The 11,232-nt window shown below is 40.6% G+C and overlaps 1 protein-coding gene across 7 annotated transcripts in view; it reads left to right on the top strand.

Annotated features, from left to right (window-relative positions):
- Positions 1-11,232, top strand: part of mecom (MDS1 and EVI1 complex locus) — a 180,821-nt gene that overhangs the window by 153,586 nt on the left and 16,003 nt on the right. For 3 of the 7 annotated variants that reach the window (XM_058079537.2, XM_058079540.2, XM_058079546.2), the window contains 7 exons: positions 4,947-5,052; positions 5,148-5,261; positions 5,342-5,450; positions 6,442-6,589; positions 6,716-6,896; positions 9,256-10,645; positions 10,879-10,969. In XM_058079537.2, coding sequence (XP_057935520.2) covers positions 4,947-5,052; positions 5,148-5,261; positions 5,342-5,450; positions 6,442-6,589; positions 6,716-6,896; positions 9,256-10,645; positions 10,879-10,969 — 2,139 coding nt within the window. The remainder of the gene's footprint in view (positions 1-4,946; positions 5,053-5,147; positions 5,262-5,341; positions 5,451-6,441; positions 6,590-6,715; positions 6,897-9,255; positions 10,646-10,878; positions 10,970-11,232) is intronic. The other 4 variants (XM_058079545.2, XM_058079544.2, XM_058079543.2 and 1 more) reach the window with 4 other exon arrangements.

The raw sequence follows: 11,232 nt of genomic DNA, 5'->3' as shown, positions 1-11,232 counted from the left end.
GCATCAGTGCAAAAACAGAACTGTTCATTCTGGGCCACAAATGCTAAATTGAACAATAGCTGAGTCCAACAGGTTTTTTACAACCACAGAAAAGTGCTGAGTCTGAAACCGCAAATAACACACACACATGCTCGTACCACCACCAGATTTGAGTGGCTTCCACAAAATGCTCACACTTGCTGCTAAATCTCTTCTAAAACCAATCCGGCGCTAAAATACCTTTAACAGAGATAATTTGCCCGTTTGATTTATATGATGACAATGTCATACACCCTCAGCAATTTCCAGGTGTGTTGGTCATTACGGCTCACTCACAAGCTCCGATTCAGCCCTGCCAGTGTGAAAGTAAAACTGGCCTCCATCCTCTTATTTCTGACCCAGTTCTGTTTACCATAAAACTTTATGACCAATCTCAGGAGGGCGAGTGTGTGAGTGAGGAAGGAATGAGTAAGGAGAGAAGGGAAAAGAGCCTGTTTTGTCTGGTTGGCCAAACTCTTTGGGATTCTTGTCCCACAGTTTCCATTTGGCTCCGGCATATAGCCAATCAGATGTAAAAGCATCTTCAGAGAGAAAACAAATCATTACATGACCGGTCACAATATTAGGCACAATGCACTAACTGAGATAATCAACACAATAGATTGAAAGGCGATTTGGTGAAATTAATTGCTAACTTTTTTCAGTAGTTAAATTCGGTAATGGCCTGTCAAGTTAAAATTAACCGTTGGCGTAGTTGTTTAAATGATTTAACATTCATTTCCGATATAGATTTTCCCACATGGATAACAGTATTATTTTTTTTTACAATAGTTTCATTGTATCACAGCTTCATCATTCCACACTATGACAATTCCTAATGATCAATTCATCAAACGCGACTGATTAAATATGACCTTGATTTTTATACACTACTCTTTGAACTGGCGCTGTCAAGAAAGTAAAGAATAAAAGATTATCAATGGATTTTTAATGATTTCAACATGCCGTACGTGAAGAAAAAACATTCCACGCCATGTTCTAATCTGTGGGAGGTTACTTTTACAGTAAAAACACAATTAATCACAACAATTAACCAAGCATACTAATTTATCATTATCATTAGCCTTTGACTTAGTGTGAGTTTAGCGTCGGCCTTATTCCCTTGATGTCCCCCATTGGCTAACTGATGCATTAAACCAGGCAGCCGCTTGCATAGAAGCCTCCACGAGCAGTGTGTGTTTTGTCGTTAAGATAATTGGGGCAATTAGCGCTTCAAACCTTCCACTCTCCTCCATGTAGTGCTTCGACTGGGAGGCAAATGGATTATTAGTGTAATTAACAGCATCCAACGTGCCCTGAAAGAACCTTTCATAAGATACAATAGAGGGATATGAATGTTAATCTTGTTTGCTCTGTTGATTCTCACTTAGTCTTGAGTGGGGGCGATTCACAATGAATGGGATGAAGTCATCGATGAGATAAAAGATGAAAATAATAGTTATATTATAGGTATATGTTACTTTTTTGTCAAAAACAACTACATGCGTCATTGCAAGCTCTGTGTGATGCTTTTGTATAACTTTTTTTTCTGACCCGAACACATCACCGCTAGTGCAATTCCAACACGATATCTGTGTCTCCAAGTCGTAAACGCAGCTCTTCGTTCATTCTCATTCATACGTCCAAATCCTCATTCTCACCACACGTTCACAGACACTCTGAACATCACGACTACATTTTGTCATGCATGTACAGTAAAGTCTCGTTATATCGATATTCTCGGGAGTCGGAAAAAATACCGATATAACCGGACTATCCATATATCCGATCCTGCACCGAACTGCATTAAAAGTGGGCGGATCTTTGATATGGCATGTAATTTTCTCCTTGAGTTCATGGATTGCGTATCTAGCATGCTTTTGTACTACAATACATTTTGTACTACAGTAAATAAAAATAAACTTACGCTGTAGTGATTTAGTATAGTGTAGTGATTTAAGCTGCTTTTGTATCGATATAAGCAGACCAAATTGGCTGGCGGGAGATGAAAAGGGCATCCTAGTAACCGGATTATCATAATAACCGTGTATCGTACTAACGGAGCTAATTATATCATAAAAGACTAGAAATTTGCCGGGAAATGAAAATAGTATCGTAATAAGTAGTAATTCGTTTTAACCGATATCGATATAACGAGACTTTACTGTATGTCGTATATCGCAAAGTAACTGACTCCTGGCTATTCTATCATCCTATTCTAACAATAAACACTTCATTGCTCATAATAACACGGCCAAAGTTCTACTATTAGTACAGTGAATAGTGAATAATGTTCTTTCTTTTAGGATGATTTAAATTTCCAGTTCCTTTGGTGCTTTTAACAAAAATAATGTATAATAGTCTATAATTGTGTCCTGTTGTTTATATTTCTACGAATAAAAATTGGCATATTTCAGGCATTGTTTGCAAACGGTGATTAATTAATTTGAAAATTGTGATTAATCTGACTAAAATTTTTAATTTTTTAAATTAATTTTTTTTTTTTTTTTTGGTGCACCGTCTTCGTTCAAACAGTTAAAAATGCCTGTGATTTAAGGCCATTCATTCATATTAGGATCTTTTATATAGCAAGAAACAACTGGTGAATAGCATACCTGTCAAATGAGTGTGAGGAGTCACCCAACAGGGTGTAACCAAGGAAAAAATGTGACTGCTTTTTACATTGAATCACTAATGGTGTCAAGGTAACCAAGTCATCACGGTCGCTCATCCTCTTGTGGTTTTGATGGGAATAAATTCATCTCCAATGCAGTAATGCATTCCATCAAAAAGCTGATATTAACAAAATGGTGACTGGACCGTCGCTGTGAGCTCCACTACTCCAGTTATCTTATCTAAAGAACAACCTGCTAATTTAAGCCACCGTCAGTGTGTGTATGACCGTGACATATAAGCGATGACCTCCAGATCAAACAGTGCGTCTTCTGTCCTGGAACGAGCCACCGCCGGTTTGTATGTGTGTTCGCTATTTATCTGTGGTGGCCCACTGGGAAGAGGTGGAGCTGTTAGGGGAATTCCTCAAGTGTGCCTGCACATGTGGTGGTGCTTTTACTGCCATGCTACCTCAAAATGGAAATGCTTGTGCAAAGTTATTGAGCCACTATAAACTGCACTAATGGGAGAAGGAGGTCAAAGGCTCCAAATTGTTGTTACTCATCTAGAACTTTGGTCTTCGTCACTACCGAGTGCTGCTGGTTAAATACACACAGGCAGTTGTTTTGGTTTAACTTTTTTTTTTCCCCATTGAAAATAACGGAAATGTGTTCTGAATAGGTTCATATGCTGTGATTTTGCACAATATGCTGACATCTGGCATGATGGCATACATCATAGATGTTTATCGATGCTTTAGAGCTCTATAGCATCCACTGAATGTATGGCCTAGATTGTTTTGTCATATTTTCATGACCTTAAAAGGGAGCTGCTATAGAAACATTTTTGGTTTCCTCAATTGTTGCAGTCACACATCAGGAAAAACATGATTACCCCCCCCTCACGAAAAAAAAAAAACATGTCACAAATGGGACCATGGCCGATTGTTTGAAACTGACTATTGTTTTCAACTGACAGGAAGTGCCACAGCACCAGCATCTGTCAAATGATTCTTTTTAATACCCCTTACACCACGGGTCTCAAACACGCGGCCCGCGGGCCAAATGTGGCCCGCAGGACACTACTTTGAGGCCCTCGTCTTGATATGAAAGTTTAATGTTAGTGCGGCCCGCGCAAGTTTGATATGGATGCTGTATGGTATCATGTACCCAGAAAAAATTATTACGTTTGATTCATGTTCATGTTAAAGGTTAAATAACTGTTAATAGTTATCCTCCCTATCCGTGTGGAAGTGGTACATTTTTGGCTATTTAAGTTGAAAGGAAATAACTTGAAGGATACCGTTTAGGTCGCTAGCTCTCGAGTTTGCGAGTTAGCATGTGTCTCAAGACCCTGCAGTTGCGCAATATGTTGTAAATAAAAAGAGTATAAATGTGACTATAGTCGTGTTTTGTCATGTCTACAGGGCTCTAATAATGCTTTGTTCATTTTAATCTGACAAAAATAATTTGTCTACCCACCAACTATATGTGGTTTCTTAAGTTTTTATTATTTTCCGTTTTATTATTATTATTATATTTATTTATTACTGACTTATTGATTTTCCTTATTCTTGATTTCTTTATTCATTTTTCATCATATTTTGTGTAGAAAAATAAAAAGTAAGATATTTGAGAACAGTGGAATGTTTTATCAGAGCTTTTCTTGTAGAAAATTGGAACCAAAGCGAAGTTTTTAAAATTTTTTTGTTTTTAATAAATTCGTTTTTTGGGGGTTTTTTTTGGAAAACCTGATGCGGCCCAGTCTCACCCAGACCCAAGCTCCAGTGGCCCCCAAGTAAATTGAGTTTGAGACCCCTGCCTTACACTTTTAGGCATGGATCACATGAATAGTTACACTTGCGCAATCCGGTGAGATTGAATACAAAATCTCTAGTAATTTTGCAACATATGTCATTAGGATAAAACACATTGTACAACAGTCTTCTACTCTATGAAGTATTTTTTTAATTGTTAGTTGTAGGGAATTGCATGGTTGTAATAGTTCCATTATTGAGGTATAATGATGTTAAAATCCATCTTCTGTTTTGCTTCTAATCCACATCAACTGCAAAGCAACCAGCTCGGTTATAGTTATGGGGCCAAATTATTCCATGTGAATAAAATATTATTCAGTTAATTATGTATTATCATGTGTGATGCATTTAAACACCTGCCGGGAAAATTTATTAGTGTAGTGACCTGATTTAACACATTTTAAAAGTTACCACTATACTAGGTCTCTGTTGCAGTGGCTCAGTGCAAAATAAAGCCCAACATGGTGACATAATAATGTTTTCATTTTTCCTGTTCCAGATCTTCTACAAAGTCACTCGAGAGATTTTCCCCGGTGAGGAGCTTCTACTTTTCATGAAGGCTGAAGAGTATTCATGTGATACCACCATGGCTCCTGACATTCATGGTCTGCATCACACACACACACACACACACACACATTAACATTATGTTGCACATTTCCACAGCCATGCTCATGTTCACCTTATACCCACTGTGCAGAGGAAAGGCAGTACCGCTGTGAAGACTGTGACCAGCACTTTGAGTCCCGCAGCCAACTACTGGACCACCAGATGCAGCAGTGTGGGATGCCTCCCTCGTCCTTCCTTAATGCAGGTTTGCCTATCCTGTATGTATTTACATAAATACAGTTATTATTATAATTTCTTAACACTGTATTTGTCTCCTGTGTCTAGGGGATGACAGTGACACTGCCCAGGAACCCCAAGATCTACGACCCCTCCACTTGTCTCATGATCTTCATGAGTGTAAAGAGTGCGATCAGGTCTTCCCGGATATCCAGAGGTGACGTACTTCTTATTTACTTATTTATTCCGAGTCTGGTAATGGTAATGGTAATGGTTTTATTTCATTTGAACATGCATCAGATTACAATTGAGTGCATCCCATAATCAGTTCCCAGTTCCACATGTCCAAAAGGAGTAGGAAGAAGCAAAACTTATTAAATCCTACACCTCCATCTGGTACTTTTACAATCAGTAACTGTTACATTTGTTCACTTCCTGCTTTCGATAATACTTTTTTTTTTTTAATATTGCACCTCGTACCGAAGTACGAGGTGATGTGACCCTACAATTACATAATGGGTACCATAGTAAGTCACTATTACATTTGTTCACTTCCTGCTTTCCATAATACATTTTTTTGTATTTTTTTAATATTGCACCTCGTACCGAAGTATGAGGTGACGTGACCCTACAATTACATAATGGGTACCATAGTAAGTAACTATTACATTTGTTCACTTCCTGCTTTCCATAATACAGTTTTTTGTTTTTTGTTTTTTTAATATTGCACCTCGTACCGAAGTACGAGGTGATGTGACCCTACAATTACATAATGGGTACCATAGTAAGTAACTATTACATTTGTTCACTTCCTGCTTTCCATAATACAGTTTAAGGTTTTCGTTTTTTTTTTTGTTTTTTGTTTTTGTTTTTAATAATGTACCTCGTACCAAAGTAGGAGGTGATATGACCATACAATGACATAATGGGTACCATAGTAACTGTCAATATAGTGATATGTATAGAGTCTGGGTGACAAGTTACAGTTTATTTTTTCTGCAAAAACATGCACAGAAAGCAGTGATGCCCCCGTACATGTTATTGAACCCACTTATTCAGCATCCGGTCCGGTTCTTCCGAAGCCATCTCCTTCATATTCAAGATTCATATCTTGCTTGAGGATTTTGACAAGGATTTACACAGTTTCTGCGAGAATTCCTTGACCTCCTTGTCCCTCATTGTTATATTTCTGTCATGGCTTCCTGCAGTTTGGAAGCTCACTCTCTGTCCCACTCCGAGGAAAGAGAATATAAGTGCGACCAGTGCCCCAAGGCCTTCAACTGGAAATCAAACCTGATCCGACATCAGATGTCACACGACAGCGGCAAGCACTATGAATGTGAAAACTGCTCAAAGGTAAAGTGATGACTTTTAGGGGGAAAAATGTGATTAAATGTTCTTTACTTTTGGTTGCCGGTGTGCCGCGGTCTGTGTGACTTTGGTAGCTATTAAAACCCCTGTCTTTGTGGTTCCTTTCCCCAGCAGGTGTTCACAGACCCCAGTAACCTTCAGAGGCACATTCGCTCACAGCACGTCGGGGCACGGGCCCACGCCTGTTCCGACTGTGGCAAGACATTCGCTACGTCTTCAGGGCTTAAGCAGCATAAGCACATCCACAGCAGTGTCAAGCCCTTCATGTGTAAGTCACTAAGACCCTACCTATGTAAGTCTCCTCAGTACATTACAATAATAACAAATAACATGCTTGTCTAACTAGAAAACTTGTTTTATTTGTTGTAAATTTGTATTGTACCGTGGGATATCATCTTTAGAGTGGTGCTAGTACTATGAGAAACTCATAGACATTTTTTTTAACTAACATGTAATTGGACCCACTTTCACTTGGTCTAACCCAATCGACCTAGTCTGACCTAGCTTTGACATGACTGAGACCCTCTCTCTCTCTCACACACACACACACTTCTTTGCTCTTGTTAGCTCCAGAAAGACACATTTTGACCTTTCACACTCTCCTTCCCCTAAAGCATTATGACCTTCACCCTGTGCCTCTTCTCTGTTTCGCTGGAAGCATGTGAAAAGAAGTACGCCCACGCCAGATCCTGCACTCCTTTTCAATCAACACATATTAACATACACATATATACACGGGTCAGGGTGACTGCATCCCGACTGCAGACCCTTGACTCTGCCATTCTTCCCAAATAGCAACCACATGTACCGCTGTCCTGCTTTCTTATTTCATGTAATGGAGAGAAAATATGTAGGTTTAAATACCGCTAATGTTTGTAATACTAATACTAATACGAATGGTATATCACCAAACTTTTATTTTCTTTACAAGTTTTACTTAAATACATGAGTATGAGTAAAGATGCTCGATATTGGCTTTCTTAATGATCGAGATCCAGTATTTTGTTGCTGATACTGATATCAAAGTATCCTCCCAAATAGCAACCACATGTACCGCTGTCCTGCTTTCTTATTTCATGTAATGGAGTGAAAATATGTAGGTTTAAATACCACTAATGGTTGTGTGAAAAACAACACAAATACACCCAAACATATGTATATATGTATATATGTACATTGCATGAAATATGAATATGTATATATCACCAAGCTTTTTATTTTCTTTGCAAGTTTTACTTAAATACATGAGTATGAGTAAAGATGCTCGATATTGGCTTTCTTAATGATCGATATCCAGTATTTTGTTGCTGATACTGATATCAAAGTATCTTCACAAATAGCAACCACATGTACTGCTGTCCTCCTTTCCCATTTCATGTAATGGAAAGGAAATATGTAGGTTTAAATACCACTAATGGTTGTGTGAAAAACAACACAAATACACCCAAACATATGTATATATGTAACATGTATGACATGTATGAAATATGTATATACATTGCATGAAATATGAATATGTATATATCACCAAGCTTTTTATTTTCCTTACAAGTTTTACTTAGTATGATCGATATCCAGTATTTTGCTGCTGATTTTGATATCAACTGATAATGTCTGATACGGTCTTCCATCAAACTAATGTCTCGTCACATCGTTCATAATGAATGCCCACATTATACTTCTTCTGCGTGCATTTCACAAATAGTCATGACTCACGTGCTGATATTATTGACAGTAAAAAAAAAACGATAAGAAAAACGATATCCCATTTTGATGCCAATATCAGCCAATATTATAATTGTGAAGTGCTTCTACAATAGCATGACAGCAAAATGCATTGCTTCCCTGTTATAACCAAAAGACGGCGATCATGAGGAAACGACAACAATTACTTGTTCCCAACTCCCATGTGAATTTCAGTACACTAAAGTGTAGTAAATATTGTTGACAGACTAATAATGTAAAAAGATAAGCGATAGCGGCTCAGACAGTCCAACAAAAGCACACTTGAGGAGACTGTGGGAAGGTCACGGACCACAGGATGACAGGGACCCGGCCCGGCGGGGACAAGGTGAGGGAGCTGAAGGGGTGTCGGGAACGACTTAGTGGGGAGAGGGGAGCGAGCCAGTAGAGGATCTGTCCTGGGAACCAGACTCCAGGATAGGATTCATTCAAGTCTGCTTCCTTCACACACTTAAAATAGGGCCATTGTACTTGACGCTCCTAAGAATGTGTGTGTGTATCAGCATGCCTTTGTGTGTTTCCTTCTGTATGTCTGTGTGTGTTGTTCATATCTGTGTGTGTGTGTGCATGTAAATGTGTTTGTGTGTGATTGTTTATGGAATCTCTGGGACACAATGAGGCTCAAGATGCCTGGGAACTTAGTTTGATGTGCAGGTGATGAGTGGCTACAACGGACTCGTACTGTCAACCTATTACAATACCAGGATCTGGACACACCTCACCTCCTCATTGCGATGGAAAACCATTGTCACAATTATTGACAGGAACTTAAGCCTTTCACGTTGGATTTCCGTTGTATCAGATGTTAACTAGAGGTGGTTGTGTGATGGAATTTGTTGTACTTTGTGTGTTTTTTTTGTGCACCGCATACTGAAACAGTGTTCTTTTGTTTTTTTGTGCCACTGCAGGTGAGGTATGTCATAAGTCCTACACCCAGTTCTCAAACCTGTGTCGCCACAAACGCATGCATGCGGACTGCCGAACGCAGATCAAGTGCAAAGACTGTGGACAGATGTTCAGCACCACCTCATCCCTGAACAAGCACCGGCGCTTCTGTGAAGGGAAAAACCATTTCACAGCAGGGGGATTGTTTGCCCAAAGTATGCCGCTACCCGGTGCCCCAGGATTGGACAAGTCCGCTTTAGCAATGGGTCACAGCAGTGCCGGATTGGCTGATTACTTCGGGGCTAGCCGCCATCATAGCGGGCTTACATTCCCTGCCACGCCTGCGTTCCCGTTCAGTTTTCCTGGCCTTTTCCCTTCCGGTCTCTACCACCGGCCACCACTTATTCCTGCGACGTCTTCTCCGGTGAGACAACCAGCTCACGCCGCTGTCGCTGGCCCTGGTGCAGAGCTCAGTAAGAGTCCATTGTTGCCTTCTAGCCCTGGAGCCAGTCCAGAGTCCAGAGAGCTTCTTAAGGCACTTCGTAAGGACGGCGGTTCTCCTGCAAGTCAGATCGCAGCATCTGAACTTCACACCCGTAACTCGACGAAGCTACGCAACAAGCAAAGCGACCAATCGGAAAGCAGCGATCTGGATGATGTCAGCACACCCAGCGGAAGCGATCTAGAAAGTATGTCAAGCTCTGAACTTGAAAGCGATATGGACATTGAGAGGGATAGGGGGGCTGCTATGCAAAATGGCAAAAACCTCAAACTGAAGGCCAGTCACGGAAGCCCCCAGAGCCAAACCCTGACAAGCGGCGCTCCTAATAAAAACTTTGCCAGACCCTCGCTTGCGCCTTCCTCACTGGACGAGCACACTGCTGTTACAGGGGCTGTGAATGACTCTATCAAGGCCATTGCCTCCATTGCTGAAAAGTACTTTGGCTCCACAGGCCTGAGCAGCCTGCAGGACAAAAAGGTTGGGTCCCTGGCCTATCCTTCCATGTTCCCGTTGCCTTTCTTCCCAGCTTTCTCTCCTCCCGTTTATCCTTTCCAAGACAGGGATGTCAGACCTTCAGCGCTGAAGGCTGAGACACAGTTGCAGGCAGACGACTGCAAAAAGGCTCCGAACAAATCTTCCTCAGAGTCACCGTTTGACCTCACCACTAAGCGCAAGGAAGAGACGCCTTGTCCGCTTGCTCCATCCAAACCGGAGGCATCCCACTCCGCCGGTCAGGATCAGCCACTCGACCTCAGCTTAAGGACTAGAGGTCGTGGATGCGGTGCAAAGGAAGATGAGAAGAAGAAGAATGTGGGCTATGAAGACGGGAAGGCAGGCATGGAAACTCCGAAGCCTGATACCTCCTTGCAACATGCCAGGCCGACTCCTTTCTTCATGGACCCCATTTACAGGTACTGTTATTCCCAGTGGTTAACTTGTTTGCAACAAGCAACACGGTTTGGTTCAGTACTATCCTTTACGTTCCCTGTGCCCATATTTGTAAAAGGGCACCAATGTAGAGAATTGGTTCAATACCCACTGAACTGAATTGTGATGCTTTGCTAGTTTGCTCGTTTGGTGTCATATTACAAACATAGGACTCCATGGCTATCTGTGTTAAGAGCTGATAAAAATGTACTATTAGCAGGGTTGAGAAGAGGAGAATGAGCGACCCGTTTGAGACTCTGAAGGACAAGTACATGAGGCCAGCTCCAGGCTTCCTCTTCCATCCTCAAGTAAGTTGCCATATCATATCATATCATATTTGGAATAGGAACTGTAGCCTAAATGAAAATATTGATTATTGAAGTCCCTGCATTTTAGGACAACAAAGATGAGATTCAGAATGTGACACATTGAATCTACTCAAATTTTGGCCTTTTATAATGCCACTTTTGACATAAGTAGCAGTAGTTGTCGGGAACGATTGAATCAAGACAACTTGGCTCTTAGGGTTTGTTGAAGATATTTCACATTTCGCCCAAAAAGTATCTTCAGA

The sequence above is a fragment of the Doryrhamphus excisus genome, linkage group LG8 (genome assembly GCF_037039965.1).
Source record: "Doryrhamphus excisus strain RoL-2023G ecotype Guam linkage group LG8, RoL_Dexc_Guam_v1.1, whole genome shotgun sequence".
Classification (NCBI taxonomy): Eukaryota; Metazoa; Chordata; class Actinopteri; order Syngnathiformes; family Syngnathidae; genus Doryrhamphus; species Doryrhamphus excisus.
The sequence above is the reverse complement of the archived record's forward strand: the minus strand, read 5'-3'. Positions and strand labels throughout refer to the sequence as shown.